At 41.1% G+C, this 22,240-nt stretch overlaps 1 protein-coding gene across 5 annotated transcripts in view; it reads left to right on the top strand.

The window, feature by feature from the left end:
- LOC129376321 (triple functional domain protein) overlaps positions 1-22,240 on the top strand; it is a 76,989-nt gene that overhangs the window by 17,806 nt on the left and 36,943 nt on the right. For all 5 annotated transcript variants that reach the window (XM_055055918.1, XM_055055916.1, XM_055055914.1 and 2 more), the window contains exons 3-10: positions 9,486-9,560; positions 12,608-12,722; positions 14,158-14,350; positions 17,224-17,328; positions 17,433-17,629; positions 18,850-19,102; positions 20,203-20,325; positions 21,563-21,754. In XM_055055918.1, coding sequence (XP_054911893.1) covers positions 9,486-9,560; positions 12,608-12,722; positions 14,158-14,350; positions 17,224-17,328; positions 17,433-17,629; positions 18,850-19,102; positions 20,203-20,325; positions 21,563-21,754 — 1,253 coding nt within the window. The remainder of the gene's footprint in view (positions 1-9,485; positions 9,561-12,607; positions 12,723-14,157; positions 14,351-17,223; positions 17,329-17,432; positions 17,630-18,849; positions 19,103-20,202; positions 20,326-21,562; positions 21,755-22,240) is intronic.

Genomic DNA, 22,240 nt, shown 5'->3' with positions numbered 1-22,240 from the left:
CACTCGCTTGTTAGCAGTGGCATAACCAGTGCCAGCTGGATTCCACAGTGAAGGCATTGTTACCGTGGCACAGCTGTGCGTGAGAGCCTGTCAGCCAATCAGATTAGCTCGTCTTGGTTCTGCGGAACGCAGTAACACAACCGGCGCCACGACCAGTCGGAGTCTCTTTATTAGGCCAGAAAAGTGGGGCAGGAGCCGTCAGAGGTAAAGTGGACTAATGATAGCTAAGGCAGGGTGAGAAGAGTGAGTCAGTGGCAAACTGCAATCATCTTATGGAAATTATATATTCAGCAAATGAAGAGGATAACTGTATATTCGCTACGTGGCGAGTGGTTACTTTGAGCTAAGGTGCAACATTGATGCAAGTTATTCGATTCTTCAAACACAAACATGGCGTTCGGTTAAATTGACTTCTTTTTCTGTAGTGTCCTAGTGTGTTTTTGTTTGGAAATGGGTGTACTGTGATTCAAGTCCTACTGTCAAGTCGCAAACAACGCCAAACAACGGCATTATTATTACAGTCACACAGAAAAAAAAAATTTTTTTGTTAGTAAAGATCAGTAAGAACATTTGTTACAAAAACGACAAGAGTCGAGCAGAAAATTTTGTCTTTAAAGCAGCTAATAAGTTCAGATTCAGGTAAAACCAAACGGATGTTGCTGAAATTAAGTGTCCACTTTTTATCCAGTATTGTGCTTTATACAACCGTGCAGTATCTGTCCACTCCTTTAGTAGTCTCATAATATTTTAAAATAGGAAAACATCATCCTTCAATATTTTTGAAAGTTGCGATGATAATATCCATTTGTGGTTAGTCTGGATTTTTTGTCGATTCTTTTTTTTCTTGTAAAAGCTAACATTTGATAGTAAATGTTCACACTAGCATAAAGCCTTTCGGAAAGTAGTCAGCGGCGAAGAAAAGAAAAAAAGTTTTGGAGAGATGGAGGTGCAAAACTTCACGTGAACGGGAGCAGGAGAGCGAATCAGTCATGGCTGAGAGGCGGCCGGTAACAAGCTGATTATTTGACAGGTGAAAAAGAAGACTGGATTCAGTCGACTCGCTGAAGATTTCTCCATGGCACTCGCAGTTCCAGGACCTTTTTTAGCAGAAATTCTGTGAAAAAGGCCTCGGAGGAGTAGTGACTAAAAGAATCTGTTTGCAAGAAGAAGGAGGGGAAAACCGAAAATTCTTTCAAGACTAACAGAAAGTCTCATACTGATTGGCCGTTTTAGATACAGAGATGGATCCGTTTAGCTCTTTTTTTTTTTTTTTTTTTTTTGTTCGTGTTGCAACAAGAAGAGTTCAGTGTTTTGGATGGGAATGTAAAGATGGCTGGTTGAGTGTGTGTTGAATTGGCCATATGTTTTAGATCATTCATATGCTGATGCTAATGTCCCAAGTTTCAGTTTGTTGACAGTCTATCAGTTTATTTATTGAAAATCTGCTATTTGAAGCAGCTGATGATGCCATGGATTCACAAAGCATTCCCACAACCTTGGAACCATTGGAACCGCACCAGAATTCACTTCAGTGGATTTGAGACCGAGGGTTTTCTGCCATACCAGAGTTCGATTGTGCGCTCACACCTCCCCAAGCGAGCTGGACTTTCTAGACAAACGGACTGGAGTTTGATTAAAGTGGAGTAAGCAGGCCTGGTATGAATGCATAGTCTCCAAATGTGTGTGTGTGTGTTTTTTTTTATTATTATTCTTTCTGTACTTGTTTCTGTTTGCACCTTAATCCTGTTTTTTTTTTTTTTTTTTTTATGCGGAAGCTAAAATAGTCCAGCGCTTCCATCGTACATGTGGCTTGGAAAATCAAAAATTTGGATCATGGGAAACGTAAAATCTTTCCATGATGAGATAAATCAATTTAAACAGTCAAAATTAGATTAATTCCTTTCAGATGTTTTCCCATGTTGAAGCAGCAGGGCTCATAGAAAAAGGAAACTATCCAGTCCAGTTTCTTTTTTTTTTCGTTCTTTTTTTTCAATTGAGGCTTTACTCGTGAGCGGGTCGGAGGGGTTGTGTTGTCGACACGCTATTCCTATCCCCTCCTTCAACCTCAGAAAAATCCCTGCTATTCCCACACATCCCTCAACCTGGAATTTCTGGCATGATGTGAACGTGGGAAGTTCGGAGCTACGCACACGCACACAGAAAGGCACGCACGCTCGATTCTGGTTCCTCCCGAGTTACGCCAGCTGGCCCAGGACCAGATTGGCCCAGTCAGCTGCTTCGGAGCCATTAAGAGATTGAGCCTGCGTGTTACTACCCTTTAATCAAACGGAGAAGATTGAGCGAGAGCTTCCATTTGTCAGCATATTTTCTCCTCACCGCCTCAGCTGACTGCACCACCCGACCCGTCTGTCCCCATCCAGGCAGCTGTTGTTTCCCAGCTCCCCTCTGATCCCCCCTCTTTTCTAAACATGGACGCCGTCCGGTGCCGCCCCCCTGAAGTATTTGTCATAATCACGTAGTAAGCTTGTTTACGTTGAGTGCTTTGATGTCGCATGTGCAAGTTAATGCCCACTCGACCCCTCGGAGGAAGTCTCCGAGGTGAGCAGAGTGTTGACATGTTCCGAGACAGAAACGGGAACCCGACCCGGCGGCGGTTGTGGCCCGGAATGGCGAGCGCTCGACTCTGGGTTGTTTTCTGCGAGGAATGATGGACACGTCTGGCATTTTGCTCTCATCTGTTGCCCTCTCTCTTGACTCACGGGGCGCAGCCTCAACGGTGATAGCCGCGTTTCACACCCTCCGCACCAGTCCCTTCACCCACTGAACCATTGGGACTCTGTTGGTTGGGTAAAACTGATCTGGGTTTAGCTTTGTCTTGGAGGGAAAATCAGAGCTGTAGCAATTTCACTTTAGTCTTTTGAAGAAGATTCCTGGCGTGGATTTAAGGCCGACTGACGTTTTTCACGTTCTAAATGTATTCGCCATCGTTAAAGTAAATGCTTCTTTACGGTAAGCCAAAGAGACACTGAGAAATACAAGCATTTGGTGTTCTTTTAATTCTGTCTGTTTCTGAATTTCAGTGATTCAGTTTTGTCTTCCTTTTAAGTATTTAAAAACATACAAGCAATAATGTGCTGCAACTTCTTTGGTAGAGTGAGTAGTTGATTAAATTAAAGAGAAAAATGAAATAATTGCAAGAATGTTTCCATTTGTTCATCAAAGATCTATGTCATGTGGGGATAAAAACACAGTGAAAGTTCATCTAACTAGGAAAATCTATGCTGGGCAAGCAGATGAATGCATGGCAGCTGCTTTAGATGCAATACATCAAAAGCAAAAATAGGATTTATAGCAGATGTGTGAATGTAATATTTCTGCATAAACACCGTAAGCAGTTTTCTACTGAGAAAGGGCTTCCGTAACAATATAATTTAAGTCGTTTGTTCTTATTTGGCAGGACATAGAGGAGCTAATAAAATTATGGCCTGTATGTAGTCTGAAACTAATTTGCAAATGAGTTTACAAAAACTCAGTACTCTTAAATCTTAAATCTAAAATATATATATATATATAAATATATAAAATAAAACGTCTTTTGGTTCTTTTTGAAGATTTTTTTTTGAAAATTCCTTTCACACAAGCCCTGTTTTTTCTGTCTTCATTGTCGTACTGGCAGTCCACTGATTCCAATTCTCTGGCAGATCACCGTTCTATAAAAAGCCTGACCAGCCGATTCTGATTTTGACCAAAATAGATTTTGTAGTCGCTAAGTTGGCAAAGTGACGGATTTTCAGAATTTTATGAACGTAGATGGGATCAGTGGATTCCCATGGCCCATCACCAGTCTCCCAAAATGAAGGAAATCAAGGCCTTTAAACTTTAGTTGTTGGATGATTCTTTGAGTGTTACGGCTAAGATGACCACACCAGGAAAGCTTGGCTGCTGTCTTAAATGATAGACATCAGGTACTTTGGAACTGACCGGATGCCCCTTCTAACTATCTGTCGCATGTTCGTGTTCTTGACATTTTCTTGGAACAACTTTGGAACGCGATGCTTTTTATTTCTTCACAAAACCTTTGAAGTGAGTTCAGTTGCCTGGCAATAATTCATTGACTTTGTGATTGGCCTTTTTAGGGAGCTTACTGCCTCTTGCCTTTGTACAATCCCCAGCTCTGGGTGTCCAGATTTTCTGTCTTCATCTACTTTCTTGCAGATTGACGTGAACATGGGCCGCTGCCTTAACCACAGATAGTTTAAGTGTCTACTTCAGCTTCCCTGGAAAGACTTGTGATGTGTTTTTGTTGTTGCAGCCAAGTCCCTCCTACACTGTAAGGACTTTTCCCCATCCACCTCTAGTCTCATGCTATGCTAAGCAGCTTCCTTGGGTTCATAAATGCAGTGCAGGCATGTTATAATTACTGCCCCTCCTACACAATTAGGATTACCCCGGGGAACTCGCCTTTCCAAAAGACAGAGAGATTAGCGGCTCACCTTATGCCACATGAAATGCACACTGGATGCTCTGGCTGGCATGAGGTGAGGCGTCCCTCGCCGTGGAAACGTCTGCTTCAGCTTTTCCATGCGGACGTGCATGGAAGCGGCAAAGAAATGCTCGGTTTTTGGTCGTCTGGAGCGCTGGAATATCTCGCCTCAGGAATCCCAGGATTAGCTTTAATTGCTGCCGTAGCTCTGCCCACTCTGGGTCCCTTCCACACGTCAGCCATCCGGCGGATCAGGAGCTGAAGACGGCGGCGGACACTTTCTTCGTCAGAGGAGCCGAATCCACGGCGACTTATGGATGTTCTTCCCCGTGGTTCACGCAAGAGTGATCAAGCATGGCTTGTTGGGCGATCAATCACAGGTGGCAGTACGCGCACACCGGCTCTGCCCTCATTCCGCTGACAGGTACCGTTTCCTGTCTCGCGAAGATAGCCAGATAAGTTAGTTTTATTGTAACCCTGACAGATGTGGAGTTTAAACGTCCTGAAGCGAAAGTGAAAAGGGGAAAAAAAAAACAAAGCTGGGGAAGATGAAATAAAAGACAGGAGAGACTTGACAGTCATTTTTTTAGTCCAGCTAATTATTCCTTTCCTCTATCACTCTGTGTTCAGTTTTACACACTTATTTTCCTTTAGCCTAGTTATGAAGACTCAAAAATGTCTCATTAGCCTCCCATTTTTTCCAGCTCTCCCTCATTTTTTAAGTTGTGTTTGCTCATCATTTATCCAGAAATGTCTCCCTGTCCCTCTGCATGAGCTAAGTGTGTGTTTGTAAGAGAGAGTGGGTGTGACCTGGCTACTCTATATTTAGCTGCTGTGCCACTTTCTCCTGTCCCAGTGCACGGCAGAGTGCAGAAAATTGATGAGACTTGGTTTCTAAACTTTCCTTTTTTAACTGCATGCACTATATCGAGTCCAACATGCAGATGTGTGCCACCATAGGCTAATGGGGCACCAATGAATCGGATGGACGATTACTTCCTTAATTTTGGGAGGTCACCGATTGGCTGATACTTGGGTGAGAAACCAATCTTATCCACCAATCTTATTTACCTACAGAAGGGTCTGAAAATCACCCACTGTCACCTTGAGAGAGAGAGCTGACTGGTCATATATGCACATGTGCATCAGGGTGACAAAAGTTAGCCCAATTTAGCAACTGTGTCTCTTTATTTAGCTATTTTTCAGGCAAAAAAGAAAGCCAAAATTAGTATTGGTAGATCAAGTTTTGTAAAGAGATGTGATGATTGGCCAAAAAGCTGCAATCAGTGCACTTGTACCCGAGACTGGATTTTACAGGAGTTATTGGTTAAAGCAAGGGGAAAAGCATCTAATACCTCCGATAAACCGTCCGGTTTGTTTCGGATGTATTTTCAGAAGATTCTGTGTCGCTGAGCAAATTCTAACCCAGTGACCGTTAAATCTCACCGCACAGCATCCAGCTCAAACGGTTAGCGCGGTCAGTGTCTGCTGTCCTCGCACGCACGCATACGTCTCACACACACACACACACACACACACACACACACACACACACACACACGCTGCGGTCCTCAGCTTGTAGTCTTGTCAACATTTGTCTTTTTTTCTTCCCCCCTTAACCTTTGATTTTCCTCCTGCTCAGTGGCAGCCAGCCAGGCAGACAGCAGTTTGCGGGGCCTGATCAAACGTTGTTGTTGCTTCGGATGATAAATGGCTCAATAGTGAGAGAATCCAGACTGATCTCTTTGTTCGCTCACATGTGGGGCTAAGCTCCTCCAGCTGCTCACAATGTTACCGGCAGATACAAATGTAGCAAATGTTGTCCAGTGATGGGAAGGTAAAGAAAGAAAGCTTTCACATTTTCAGATTCTAGGGATTTTAACCTTAACTTATTAGTCTCCATTTAAACTGAAGACTGCTTTCTACTCAAGCGCACAGGGAAATGTAGTTAAGCATGCTAATTTGTTGTGTTTTCCCTTGAGAGAAGGCAGGGAACCAGTTGAGGGAGTGAAATGGAGTAAAGATAGAAACAAGCCCTGATTGTCACCAGTTTCCTCAGGTGGCAGAAGAAATTACCGTCTTATTAGACGGTAAACTCTTGGTATTGATGATGCATTTTTAGACAAACTGATAGAGGATGCAAATGACAGAAGGCAATTGTCAGCACACCACATACACAGCCCATAAAAGATAATCAGTAAGACAAGTAAATCAAATAAATATTTCGCCTTTGCTTTTACCATTTATTCCGCGATGTGACGATCCAACTAAAACACTGGATTTTATTAAAAACAACACTTCGCTGTGAGCTGAACCTGGAGTTACTTCTAATTCTTTATTTTCAATTCAGTGTTACAGACCTTAAATGTATTTACATACCTCTCACAAAATGAGATATAAAGCCATTCAAAATGCCTTTCAAAGTATATATTGTATTAGGGTTGAAACAATGAATTGTAATCAATTGACTGTTGACATAATCCTCAACTAATTTAGTGGTTCATTAATTGTCAAAATAAAACTGACATTTACAGGAAGAAGGACATCATTTATCCAAAACTGTACTAAAACCATCTACATGTTGTATTTAAGATAAAAACAACTTTGTCTGTAAATAGATTGTACCCAAAACTCCTGAAGTGGTTATCACTTGACTGTGATGTCTAAGAATAAGAAAAAGAGGAGAGAGTCATAGTGAGGCAGAATGTCACAGAGACACATGGGCGGACACGTCCCGTCCGGCTCATCAGTCACATTAACCAGACGTCTGCTCTGTCTGAAGGGCAAAATCTGTGTTCCTGCCTGCTGGAGCTCGGATGGAGATAATCACTTTAGGGAATGCTGTGTCTGTGCGTGGTAGTTACTTAAGCAGGTTTTCACTTATTGAATATCTCCTCAACTTAAGCTCGGGATTACAATTCACACCACAATCTTTTTTTTTTTTTTGCCATTACTTTTCATATTTGCTCCAGATATCCTTGCATGGAAATCATATCAGTTCTTTTGTGTGCCAGGAGATTTTCACAAGAAAGCACCGCGGTATTAGGAAGAAAGGAACTGAGTGAAGGTTCAGCCGCTAATGGGTTATTCATTACACAGTAGCGATGACTAAGATTAGCAGTCTGAGAAGCCGAACTGAGGTTATAACATTTACATTCAGGCTTGATTTTGTTAACAGTTTGCTTACGTTGGTAAAAACTACTTCATTTAAAATTCTCTCCCAGGTGAGAATTTTAGAGTATGTGTTAACATTACACGTGTTAATGTTTCTTTAAGGTAACTTAAAAGGAATCCATGAATGATTTTGTGTTATTGGAAAACATGACAGTGTTGGGTTGTTCAATCATTCATAAAGGAAGCTGGAAATATAAAGGAAATAGAAATATCAGCAGCAAAGGCAAACGGAGGCATGCAGATTCACACAAAAGCAAAAATAATAATACAGAAAGAATCAGAGACTGTACAGGATTCAAGAAAAAATTTGCTCAAATGAATCAGGTCAAATATGGTGCTTGAGACATTTGTATGTTTATTGTGTTTTTGTCAGCTGCTTGAGGATTTAGAGTTGCTAATAAAAAAGTCAGCATTTTCATGTTGAAATTTCAACTGCATAAAACAATTTTAAAAGGGCAGTGTCATGCAAAATCGACCTTTTGAGCTTTTACATCATGTTACAATGTTAGTCCCTGATCAAAAACTTCCCTGAAGTTTTGCTTAGATGTTTGAGAAATCAGTCAATCTCCTATAGCAATCATTCAGCTGTGTAAAATGTCTGGGTGGACCTAGCTCTGCCTTAGAGGACGAAGCTCTTCCTCACAGATGTCACTCAGCACCTGCAGACTAGCCAGCGGCAATTAGCAAACACCTGGAAGTGGCTCATTACACGAGCTGCTTCTCAACGCTGGTAAACTCTCTGTTAAAGGGTTAATAGAGGATGAGATGACTCCCTGAAGCCAGAGTTTCAGACAGAGCAGGAGGTTTTGAAGAGACAAAGGGCCAATTACATTGCGAAGTCAAATTTCTTTTCAAGTCATTTTTGATATATGTAGTATATATAGCTACTGAAGTGAACATAGTTGCTTGATTGTGGTTCAGAATGAATGTGGAAAAAATGTAATACTGCCCCTTTAAAATATGCAACATTGAAAAATCATGACATCACAGGAGGTAAATTAGATAAAGTTCTCTCAGATTTCAACATGGTGAGTGAATTCCATTACAGGCCATTCTGGTCCCGTTTTATTGTTCCCAAGTTTTCCTCAATAATTTTTCTCCTGCAACCAAATAGTGGTGAGCAGCTTGTAAGGAGTAATTTGACTGAAAAAAATACAAGAAAACAAATGAACACAAAATAAGTAGTTAGTTGCCTTTTGCCGTGTGTGATGTCACCACCAGAACAATGTGTTCGTTGATTCTTGTTAGCTGCTTGCAGATTTAAAGATGCTAACCAATTATGCAATGTTTTCCATTGCGTAATTCAGGGTCAGCAGCAAAATAACCACACAAGTACAAAGAAATGGCCAACGTATGTTGTTCTGCAGGTGACAAACTATATCTGAAGGGTTTTTAAAACATTGATTTAGCAAAAAAAAAAAAGAAAAGGAAAAAAAGAGTCAATTTGGAAGCTTTAAATGTACATTCAAACTCGGCCGTTTTACGTTGGCAACTGTGTAGTGTCAGCAGAGTACAGAGGGAGCTGGGAGGCCCATCTTTCTTTCCTTCTGTTGTTTCTGGCCTCTCTTTCTCCCGCTGCAGCCGTTTCTCCGGCTGTTCACTTTCAGCTTTGTCTTTTCCTAGTGTGTAAGAGAACAAGACAATAAATTGTGACGCAATCCAGCTGCATGTGTTTTGAAGCGCAGATCTCCAGATTACAATTAGACGGCATCTGCTTTGTCCCAAAGTAATCTGCCCTGAAGGGGTGGGAAAGAGAAAAAAAATGCACGTTTGGTTCACCTAGAGGGGAAAAAAGGAACAGTGATGTTTTCTTTTATCATTCTTCAGCTCTAAGCTTTTTTTCTTTCTTTCTTCTGCTCCTCTTTAGGATTTCGGAGAAATGAGGAGATAAGAGCGATGGAAGTGCTCCCCATCCTCAAAGAGAAAGTTGCTTTTCTGTCCGGTAAGATTTTCTTTTAAATTTTTTTATTACTATTATTTTTATTTTACTTCCCATGCACGCACGCACATCTCCAAACCCCAGCTGTCTGTTCTGAGCATATCAAAGTGTGTTTACAGTAGGTTGCAGAGACCCATCACACACAGTAACTGGTATGCTCTACAGTTCCCTCTCTCTCTCTCTGTTTCTCTCTCTCTATCACACGCTCTCGCACACACAGTGTGGACATAATAACAAGCTGCTCACTCTGCCTGTTAAAACTCAGGAGAAGGGAGGTGAGAGGGGGGTAAGTCCGAGACCCCAACACTTAGCCCCTGACCCGTCTTCAAACACTTTGATGCATGCACACACGCTCCCCTTCAGAACACACACCGACCGGCGTACATTGTATAACCAGTGTCAACAGTACTGCAAAACAAAGAGCTGCAGCTGCCCGTGTCTTTTCTGGGCTTCGTCTAACACACACACACACACACATCCTAAAACTCACGCAGACAGCTTGAGTCGTGCTGGAGAAAACTCGCAGCAGGCCCCTAAAAAAACGTCCAGCAGGATTCTTTGTGCTGGACGTGAAAATATTATCCTTTCTGAATTTGGGTGTAAAGGAATAACGCTCATGCAGATTACATCCATACCGATGTAGAATGTGTGCACGCGCGTGTGTGTGTGTGTGTGCGCGGACGCCTCTTTTGGTCCCTGTCATGCGTGTGCTGCAAAGGTCACAGGTAGAAGCACAACGATGAGGACAATGACTCCGATGAAATAATACTGAAGTGGTGAGAGGGAGATGCAGAACAGCGTTGCTATGGAAATGACTTGCCATCGGCCAGCGCATCCCAGGGTAGACGCTCGCGGAGTAATTGACTTTGAAATGGACGAGAGAGATAGAGAGGGAGGTAGAGGAGAGGCTCATGGTGAAGAGGGAGAGTAAATGAACTAAGCTCATTATCCTGAGTCTCCTTCCTCCTCCTCCACCCTTTTTAAATCGCCCATGCTGTCTGTCATCTGTGTTTGTATGAAACTACACGAGTCTTTTATTTATTTATTTATTTTTATTTTTTTTTTTCTGAGGTTGAGCAGACAGGCACAAGAAAACAAGACCGAACCGACCAATTTGTGGGCCGAGCGCAGTCGACCCGTGTTTGCAAGTTTCCAGCTGAGTGTCTGTTCATCTCCAAACGATCTGGAGCGAACTAATTTTTCAACCAGACGAGCTTCAGGCTAAAAGCACGTCGACAGACGGTGAAAAAGATCGTAATCTGAGGCAAAGACTGAGGCCAGAAGATACTTAGGCTGAAATGATCTTATATTTTAGATGGGGGTTTTTTATACAAATTGTAGCACATTTAAGTGGGCTTATGATTTAATTTTTGCCGATTTACTTGTAATTTGTGGACAGCATATCTTTATGCCGTATTTTTGTTTTCCAGATCTTCACTATTGCAAAAAGACACATTATTTAACATTTAGCTTTTTTACTGTATCTAAAGTTGTACACCAATATGTGTTAAGAGACATTTTGAAGAAATTATGGAGTAGCAACTTTGTGAAATTATTATTCATTTTCAATTTTTCCTGCATCACATGGTCACAGTTGGTGTTAAAGTTGACCAGGCAGTTCTGGTAAATGGGCTCAGAGAAATCTTCATCCGGTTATGTTTATGCAGCATTAGTGGAGACCCGTACAGATAGCTGCATGCACTCCATGGAAATCACATTTTTGCTATTGATTTTTCTTTGGTTTTGAATCGGAGAAGGCCCAGAGTTTGTGATTTGCAATATGTTTAACACAGTGCGTCGGATCAACTACCAGCATGTCCTCGGTAATACAACAGTTACCTGTTAGGACAACAGGTAACTGGTCAGAGCTGCACAGATTACAAAATCAGGAAAGAGCAGAGAAACCTTGGTTGTGTTACTAAACAGATTTTTGGACCTAATTTTTGGTGTAAAGGAATACAAAAGTTTTAAAATGTTCAACTTCAAAGCTTTTTATGCTCTTCCCACATTTTAAAGTTATTTCAGCTAGAGCAAATGTGGCGAGAATCTCAGTTCAGAGTTAACTGAGAATTTATTGAAATTGTTTGGGTATTAACAGCATTACATGGTGTGCGATGTAATTAACACCTTCTAAAACAGGTGAGTTGGAGCAGGGACACATCTGAAGCAGTTACAACAATATCGCCTCTGATTGTAAGAAAGAACTGAGGGTCCTAATGAGTCATTAAAAATATTATAAACATGTTGACATTTTTTAACTATACTCAAATATGTCTTACTTAATAAAAACAAAATAGCATTTAAAATTCTTTCCAGTTGGCTAAGAGCTAGCTACTAGCTCTGAAATTAGCTTGTAAATGATATTTAGCCAGTAGTTTCATTAGGACGAAAGGGAACTGTTTAAAATAGTTTTTTGTCATTTGCTCTTTCACGTTTAAATGCCCTCCATTAGTCATTACCAGAGGCAATACTTTTTTGCTTACCTTTTTTTAAAATTGTGTTTATTTTTGTTTTGGGCGTGTTAGCCACCTACCTGGCTAGTTAGCATTCCGGCTAGCCCATGCATGCTAGCTGGCATGAAACTTTAGCCTGCAGCGTTTGTAAACAGTTAGGCATAGATTTTACTGGGGAGTGTATGTAGCTTGTTTTATTCATCATTCAATTGATTCCAGTTACTACCAGTAAATAAACTAATTTAATTAATCTCTCCTGTGTTTCTTAGAAGAGAAACACAGAAGTTTAAATACACACAGAATGGGCCTGTATGAGATTCTCATAGCATCACAGCAAAGTAGAACTTTTCAACAAAAAAAATATATATGTTTTTTAGCTAAAAAAAAAAAAAAAAAAAAAAAATCTAATACTTGGTCTAATGGCTGGTAAAAATCAGATAGTCAGAAGTTCACATTTATATTGTTTTTGTTTGTCACATTGTTTTTGATGCATTGATTTAAGGACAAATATCCTGAATTAAGCTGCCACTTTCAAGGACAAAATATGGAAAATCAGGCATGGTGATAATACCTCAGCTTATGTTTCTGTTTCCTCAGGTGGAAGAGACCGACGTGGCGGTCCAGTATTAACATTTCCATCACGAAGTAACCACGACAGAATAAGAGCGGATGACCTGAAGAGGCTGATCGCCTACCTCGCCTGCATCCCCAGGTTAGATAATCATTACATCCCTATCTGTTTTCTTACTTATTTTCCCTTCTATTTTATATTAAAAATAAACTTAAACGATACAAACAACCAGAGAAAGTGGATGTAATGTGTGGTGTAGAGACAAACACGTGAAGGGGTTGAGATGAACATGTGAGCAGCGAAGCAGGAGCAGTTAGATAACTGCAGCTTCTCCGCTCCCAAAAGTAATTTTTATGGAAGCGGGGATGCTGAGACAGTGGAGGGAAAAACCTGAGCTGAGAGCGGGGACACGAACCAGATATCTGATGACAACAAGAAGGAAAGCGGTATCACGAGAGAGAGGAGGGCGGGGAGAGAGCGAAGCGGAGAAGGAATTAAAACGGACAGAGGCGGAGTGCGCATGCGTGAGGAGGGGTGTGCAAGCGAGGGAGAGAGAGAGAGAGTGTGTAAGAAAGCAAAACAAAGTGTCGCAGTAGCTGAGGCGGTGCAGCAGGGAACGTTAGTTGCTGTGGACGAGGAGCTCCTCACCTCCCAGGTAAAACATCAGTCGTCTTTACCTCCGTACTCTTCTTTTTCCTTTAAATTTAATCGTCCTTTCCGTGCTCTCCTCCTGCTCTGACTGCTCAGCCAGCTGTCAGCCCTGTATGTTACTGCTTCACATTTCTTGCACATTCTGTACTTCCCTGTAACCGTACTCTCTTTTCCATCTAATCATTGAGAAATATCTTTATTAATAGTGCGAGTTCTTTGATGACTGAATAGTTCCAATTTCGTAAAGGTAGCCTCTCCACATAGCTGTTGTCTGACACTCTGCTCCACTGACAGATGATGATAAGAGATAGAAAGATGCAATGACTTTTTGCAGTGAAATGCATTAATAAGACCATTCATGCGTTTTGAAAATTATGCTGAATGTTTTAGCGACAAAAAGCAGTCCTGTTGTAAATTACGTTGAGAAAGATTGATGAATGTCTCTGCGTTTGTTTTCAAAATCCCTTCACTTCCCAGTTTTTTTTTTTAGGCATTTGGAGCTGTTTCTCATTTCCGAGTTGCTTGCAAGGTGCAAACATTGCAGGGCAAAGAGGTTGCTCAAATGTCCTGATGTGTGTTTATGTCTCAAAGCACACGTTTTGACTCATTTATCACAGGTTCATGTGCTTTATATGGTGTGGGCGTTATGTGTGGGATGTGCATTTGCCGCGTAGGCTTCTCACGGTAGAGAAAATGCGTCATTTCACTGTTTGTTCTAATTGTCCTTCGCTGTCTCCCCCCCATTTTTCTTTTCTAATTCCATCACCTTTCTCCCTTCCATCCTCCCTCTCTCATCCTTTCCCACGCCTGTCATGTCTCCTCTCGCTCCCTCTGGATTATGCTCTTCAATCTCTCCACCCCCCTCATCCCCGTTACTACCCTTTAATTCCTCCGGCTAACCTCCGCCGCTGTCCTCCTCTCCCAGTGAGGAGGTGTGTAAACATGGCTTCACAGTCATTGTTGATATGCGCGGCTCCAAGTGGGACAGCATCAAGCCTCTGCTGAAGATCCTGCAGGAGTCGTTTCCGTCCTGCATCCACGTCGCCCTCATCATCAAACCGGACAACTTCTGGCAGAAGCAGAGGACCAACTTCGGCAGCTCCAAGTTCGAGTTCGAGGTGAGAGGAAAATCTTTGAAGAGGCTTTTTATCAAAACAAAAGACAGGATAGAAACATATGCATGATTAATTACTAGGATGCTGCATGGTTCTACACTGATAGACGTGCTGCAACTCTATAGATTTATTGCACATTCTGAATCCCGTTTTCTGTCAGCTGAGCTATGGTACCAACCACTATATCTGTTGCCCCTCGCTCAGCTGCTCATTGTCAGAACATTTTGTTATTTTTGGCTCCTCGCTGCTTTGGATGCAGATATCATCAGCCAGGGGAAAAAAATGTCATCACATCCAACAGACTACACAAACAAGCGTGCGTGATGCTGTCAGTCATGTGTTACACTGATTTTCACTGCTCATTTAGAGACATAGTACGAGATGGAAAATATTTGTTTGGTCGGTTTCCAGACTTTATATTCTGAAAGATTTGGGGATGCTAATACCATTTTTTTTACACAACTCAGATTTCTCCTTAAGAATAAGAATATGAGAAGAAATGAGAACATAACCGAAACCATTTTCTTCTAGCTTTACTGCTGTGAGTGCTTATTAAGTTAAATCCTTTGATTTTATATTGGTTGCTAATCACAGCTAGCAAAACAAAAAAACAGAAATTGCTGTGATTGTTATCTGGTAGCATGTAGACCTTTTCCTGAAATCTCCAAAAATTTGCAAACATGTTCAAGTCCAGCAGAAGTTCAGAAAGACAAAACGGGGCAGCTTCTGCCGAAAGTCTGGCTGTCTCTCACTTTCTCGCAGCCTGGACGACTGTAATACACATGTCCAAGAAAACTTTTGGAAAATACAACGTTCTCTGAAATACCATCTTTCATATCTGAGTTAACAATGACTTCACCTAGACCTCACTGACACAAACACTAGGTAACTTTGGTGGGGTTTTTGCACGGCACCCATATTGAACAGGACTGTTTTTAGAAAGACCTTTTATGCACTGTAAGAACTACCCGGGGGATCAACTGCAATTTTTCAGACTTTGAATGAGTTGGCAGCACAAAACCAGGCCAATGTGCTTCTAGGCTGAAAATCAGGTAATTTCTTGTATGCTGTAGAAGTTATTCTTGATGGGACTAAACAAAAGCATCCCAGTTAATCTCCCACTCTGGCTTACTGCAATGTACAGCTGTGAAACGTAGGCTGCTAAAAGCTCAATGATTGGTTCAACTGGTGCAAATTCTTGTTGAATTCTTGTCCAGTGCATTTCTTTGTGGAAATGTTTGACCAAAGCAATGTGGGTGAACTGAGCGATGTAGAAACGACTTCGATCGCTCGCATGCTCATTTGCAAGCAGGTTCAATGTAGTCTGATGACATTATATTGATTTATTTTGAAAGGAAGAGCAGCCTGCAGCATGGCTACACTGTCAAAGCCACATGATCATTGATTGTACACGCTGCTACACGCACAAAAGAATAATTAGGTCTTTCTTCACCTTAATATGAGCGGTTTGATAAAATGTCCATATTTATTAAGCTGCAACAGGTTTTATTAGTAGTTTTATTTTAATTCAGTAAAAATGACACTTTAGGTGAAATAGGCCTAACCTATTTACTAGCACCTTAATGGGGACTTGATTCATCAAATGACAATAAGACCAACTGCGCATCATTTTGACATGATAACGACGTCAGTCAAATCAGCGAGAATAATTTAACTGCTTGGTTAAAAATAAAACCCTTCTATTAGGCAGTGAGATTTTCCTATCATGATAACGTTAAGTGTTCCAGAAATTTACAGTATTTGTGTTAAAAAAAAAAAAGAAAAAGTTCAACAGGACCTTTTCAGGTGTGCACCGATAGATTTTGAACAATCAGCCAGAGTTTCCTTTTGCTCAGCAACTTTTCAAACCAAAAAAATTGGTATCAACTAAAACCGAAATTGTTTTTAAGATTTGCAATCGGCCAGAAAACTGCAGTCGTTCTACCTCTGTAGTTTAAACATTCCTACATGTTGATTATTACAGTTTCAATATTATTACTAATATTTATGTGTTTATTTTTGATGTATACATTCAAGGCAAATATGTAGAACACATTTCCATTAAATTTGGACTTTTCCAACTTAACGTTTCTGATTATTAGTCAGCCAGAAAGCTGAGCTGGTGGAAGCAGCAGCAGTAGTAGCATCTTAGCAGATGCTAGCTAACCAGACACGTTGCTCGTAGTTTTGGCAGCTGCATTAGGACTGAGGACTCCGCTTTATTTTCCAAACCATTGCTATCCTTTGTTTTTTTTAGCAAGTGGAAATATTTTCTAAAAAATTCATCTATCTTTTTTTGTAAGAGAGGATAAAGTTTTAGGAGCCTTCTTTCAGCTGGCTTAGCGTTGTGTTCCTTGTAGCAGTGTAGTAATGAGGTAACCTGACCACCTGCAGTGAATGTGGTGGTGTCAGTAAGTTTTCTTTCTGTGTAGTTCAAGCTCCTTTGCTTCTTTACTTGAGGACAACAGTGCATCTGAGCATTGTTTGGCCTACACAAGCTATCTCTTGGTCTCCATGGTTCTCTGGCCATGTGTGCGGGGGTGTTGTGTGGAGGTGGCTCAGCAGAAACACAGAGGCAACGAAGCCAAAGAAGGAAACATGTACCTCTGAAATTAATTCTTTAATGTCTCCTTGCTGGGAGGATTTAGTTTTTTTTAAGGTTTAGAAACATGTTTCATTCAGAGGAACTCATTTAATAACTGAGAGGGTTCATGTTTTGGCTGCATATCAAAGATTCGTATTTGATTAAGAATCTTCCATAAATATTAATGTGATGCTTTCATTTCTGGAAACAAAATACATTTGTTGTATTTGAGCTGAAAACAATAAGTTTTGACTTATCAAAAGGCTAACCTCAACCTGCATCTCCACACCAGACAGTCATGGTGTCGCTCGAGGGTTTGACGAAGGTTGTGGACCCCTCCCAACTCACAGCTGACTTTGACGGCAGCCTGGACTACAACCACGAAGAATGGATAGAGGTAGGTCAGACCACAACCCTAAAAAACCCAAAGGAACGCAATGTGCGCTCAGTCAGATGGCGAATTTGGGAGATTCACTGGGTTTTATCGTTTGGTTTGACCAGGTGCGAGTCGCGTTCGAGGAGTTCTCTGGTCACGCCACTCAGATGTTGACTCGACTGGAAGAGATGCAGGAAACTGTGTCAAGAAAAGACTTCCCCCAAGATCTGGAAGGGGCGAGGCGGATGATAGAGGAGCATGCCGCGCTGAAGAAGAAAATCATAAAAGCTCCAATAGAGGAGCTTGACACAGAGGGCCAGAGGTAAATAGAATAAACCTAAATGTACAAATCTAACGTGCAACTGCATTTGCAAAATCACTTGAACACTAGAACTCTCTCAGATCAGAGCCATGAGTTGTCTTATGTTTTTTTTTTTCCTTTCTAAAATACTGCACTTGAAAGAATTATCTGCAAAACAGTCTGTGAAATTTCACAAGTTGAAAATAGATGCTTGAAGACGAGGATGCTGTTTTTGCAGTGCGTTCCTGCGAGTGTCCAAAGAGCGTGCAGAATGCTTTATAATATTATCCTTGGACAGACGCTGGTAAAAGAATGATTTTGTTTGTTCTTTGGTTTAAAAAAAAGGATGATTTAAATTGAAAGATTTTCTGAAATCATTCATAAAGTATTTTTAAGGATGTGTTTACATCAGCCCTGTTTAACCTTTTTTAGTTGAACTTTAGTTTACTTGCCGAGAAAGTTTGATTTGTTAGGGGAAGAGTGAATGCATAATCAAACTCTGATACACACCAAAAGTTGAACTCTGGTCTGCCTAAAAACCTAGGTCTATATTGGATTGAAGTGAACTCTAGTGCGGTTCAAATGCGTATGTGAACGCCAATGGAACCGGAGACCACTCCAAAAGCAAGAAGTGCATGGCATTCTTGGTAAATGCATGCAAAAGAAATGCGTTAGTCTAGCACAAAGACAGAAAATAAATCCGTCACCTGCTAAAATTTGACACCTCCCCATTTTTATCTACATTTTGTGAAGGAGGAAGTTGCGCTCAGTGTTTTATCTCAAGGTTTTTGTGTCGTTTCTTTTAGTGGTCCTTGGTGCAGGGAGGGTGAACAGGTTTGTTTGACACAGTGCAGTGTGAAAGCCAACTGCAGCAGCTGAAAATGTAACAAATGTTGCAACTTTGGTCCCCAATCAAAATGAGTCTACTGAACTATGAGGTATTAAACACCTGAAAAAGATTTATTTTTTAAATAATAATAATAATTATTATTATTAGAAATACTTTTAGCTAATCTGTTAAAGTTCTTTATCTAGGAAATGCGGATGAGCAGCCAAAAATATACTGTCCTAATATGAAGCTAACAACACGACGCTCATGTCTACACTGAGAATATTAAACTTCACGTACCGCTTTAACTGTGATTCAAATGCAAACGACTTCTGAATAAATCACAAAATTATACTTGAAGAGCAAAAGGTAAGAGACAACTTTTTTTTATTTTTGTTCAATCCGTGACCAGGTTGCTTCAGCGGATTCAGAGCAGCGAGGCTTTCTCCAACCGTAATGGCAGCACCGGCGGCAGCAGCAGTAGCAGCAGCGGTGGCAGCGGCAGCGTCTGTAATGCCGACACCCAGGGCCTGGTCCCGCGCATCACCCAGCTGCTGGACAAGCTGCACTCCACCCGACAACACCTCCACCAGGCCTGGCACGTCCGGAAGCTGCAGCTGGACCAGTGCTTTCAGCTCCGTCTGTTTGAGCAGGACGCGGAGAAGGTCGGGGATGTGCAGAAGTGACCTATAACAAGAGCTGGTGATCAGTGTGGGGCAGGCAGCTGTCAATAATCAGCTAAAACTTAATTACGGCATCGATTAACGCCGTTTCTAATGCTCACACGAACTCGTGTCTGTCTTTTTACGTTCCTGTAACGGGGGGGGGAACCAAACGGCTTCATCCGATTACAAGGCATTACGACAGATAATAGCTAAGGCAGGCTAATGCAGGTAAAGACCCGCCTCTCCTGGCTCCAACCCAGACGGCTCTGGCGATGACAGCCGCGGCAAAAAATAGAGACGGGGAGAGAAATTCAAAGCTCCATGTTTGAGTGATTGGAATAAAATAGCAGGCTGCAGCAGCAAGGAGGACTGCAGTATCGGATACACTGCAGCAGCAGGAGCTTGTTGCTAGGACACCACAGGCCACAAGTTGTTTTTTTCAGGAGAGCACGAGAGAATGCCGCTAATAGAAAGCATTCGATTTCTGTGTATTCTGACAGCGCTGTGCTCAGTCTCACTCGGGTTCACCAGCATGCAATGTGTCTCGCTTTATTTTCCGACTTCCTGCTGCAATATGCTGTAGATGTGGGCGATAAATCAATTTGATTGATTTTACCCATTGACCAAAGATTTAGTTTTTGATGATTATATTTTTGGGAAATCTGGATTTTTTTTTTTAATCCATGCACTCCTTGGGTTTTATGTCAGCACACCCAGAGTCGGCATCATAATGTTTTGACAAATGTTTCTATTTATCTGGACTTTGACTTTGGGTCAACTCTACCAAATATTAGTGCCGGGCTATGATTGTTTTTCTTTTTTAAGTTGAGTAATTAACTCACGAATACGGTCATAATCATGCAAGAATAAATTAGTTTGATGATAAAGTCAAAATGATACAATAATGCAGAATTAATATGCAGTTATAGAAATGTAATTTATTAATTTTTTTTATCAAAAGATTTGATCTTTATACCCGTATCGCCCAGCCCGATTGAGGACCCTGTCCATCTGCTGCTCCCTTGAAGATAGTTAACTTTTTTTCTTTTTCTCCTGTGTCTGTTTCTGTGTGTGTCTGTTTTGACATCTTCCTGCCTCAGATGTTTGACTGGATCATGCACAACAAAGGTTTGTTCCTGGCAGGCTACACAGAGATTGGCAACAACCACCCCCATGCTGTGGAGCTGCAAACCCAGCACAATCACTTCGCAATGAACTGCATGGTAAGACACACACACACACACACACACGCACGCACGTACAGAAACACGGATGTTCAACAGGAGCTAATGCTTTTCCGCCCACTAGGACTCAAGTCCATGCCCCCCTACCAACTGCATAATCATATTGTTATTGTACTAAGTATCAACCTCTAGTTCTGGGTTCGGGTGTTTGTTTAGAGCAGCCTGCACATTTTCCACATAATCACAGCAACACAACTAGGTATTAAGTAATCCTATTCTCTATTCACAATCGACCTTACATAACTATTATGAAACAGTTGAGAAGAGAGGAAATCGTCCGTCGGCTGAGGAATTTGGAGATTCTTCAGATCTCTCTCTTTTTTATTTTAGATTTGTCTTTGGATTGTGCATTTCTCTTTTTCCACACATTCCAACGAAATTCCCAAAGAAAACGACGCAGTAGCTGCTTTTCCATTACAAATGTGCGCAACATTCTGTCGGTATTCCATTAACGTGGGAAATACACACAAAAAGCCTTTTTTTTTTTTTTTTACATACTGCAACATGTACAAACAAGTACGGTAATACAATATTGTGCAAATCTGTAGACATAGTTAGAAATGGGAGCATCAAAGACAAAACTGATTAAAATTAAAACCATTTTTCAGTTATACTGTTGTCACATTTCTAAAAATGTATCTAAAAATTTTCAGTAATTTTCAGTTTGATCTCAGTTTTTAAGTCATTTCAAAATATTTTGTTTTTGTTGCATACATAGGTTATTGTTCCTGTTTCATTTTTAAAAAACTGACCAATGTTTTTGATCAATAACAAAATAATCTCTGGGCAGCTCTTTGGAGAGATAAATTGTATTTAAACTTTGAAGTGCAGTTCTAATTCCACGCCTTCTTCTTCCTGCCACTTCCTGTCATGTTTGTGGTTTCTTCCAGTAGTAATTTTTTTTTACATCATGCGATGCGGAAAAAAAAATCCATTGGGGTTTTACAAAATACACAAATTTCAATGTGGCAGAAAAAGCACCTCATCCTAGCGCAAAAACCTTTTAGCGATAAACAAATTTTACAGATTTTATTTTTTTCAAAATGTCCACATTTCCACTCCATTAAGCACATTTGTTTTTGTTCTTCCAACGTGCATAAATCCATTGTCAACAGAAACGCAGCTTTTGACAGTAACTAAAAGTTTCTTTCAGTTTGAAAGTTTTTTCTTGTATTTTAAACATTTTGCCTTCGCTCTCTTCCTCCGCTCTCCACAGAACGTGTACGTTAACATCAACCGCATCGTGTCGGTGGGCAGCCGGCTGCTGGAGTCCGGTCACTACGCCTCCCAGCAGATCAAGCAGATCTCGGGTCAGCTGGAGCAGGAGTGGAAAGCATTCGCCGCAGCGCTCGATGAACGCAGCACGCTATTAGAAATGTCAGCCAGCTTCCATAAGAAGTGCGACCAGGTGAGTCTGTCTGACCTATTCTTGCTTCAGCTTTTGTCTGCTTGTGTTTATTTGGTTTTGTTTTCAGTTTCATTTATTTTTTTCATTAAATGAATATAAACTTCCAGTAACAAACCCTTTTTTCAGTTGTTTTCTATAAGCGAACTGGCTGCTGCTGCTCAGCGTACAGAACACGACCTCAGTATTGATCTGTTCATGTAACCGAAGCCAATGAGCATGCTGTTTATTCTCCGGTTACAGACTGTGACAAACAGGGTCTGACCGGTGCTGTAAAAGCTCTGCATTAGGAACCATCTGCCTAACTCGCACTCATAAATCTGCAGCTACTTTCAGAAACTCTCCTTTCAAAAGGACTTTAGATGTGAAAGCCGTTGGAAATGTTTTCATTTCTTATTCATTTTTCCATCTTGGTAAAAATATCCAACTCGCGCTGATGTGCTGTTTTGTGGCACCCAGCTGATGTTTTTACTTACTTACTGCGTGCAT

Source organism: Poeciliopsis prolifica, unplaced genomic scaffold (assembly GCF_027474105.1).
Source record: "Poeciliopsis prolifica strain line A6 unplaced genomic scaffold, Auburn_PproV2 SCAFFOLD043, whole genome shotgun sequence".
In the NCBI taxonomy this organism is placed as follows: domain Eukaryota; kingdom Metazoa; phylum Chordata; class Actinopteri; order Cyprinodontiformes; family Poeciliidae; genus Poeciliopsis; species Poeciliopsis prolifica.
This window is presented reverse-complemented; position numbering and strand designations above follow the sequence as displayed.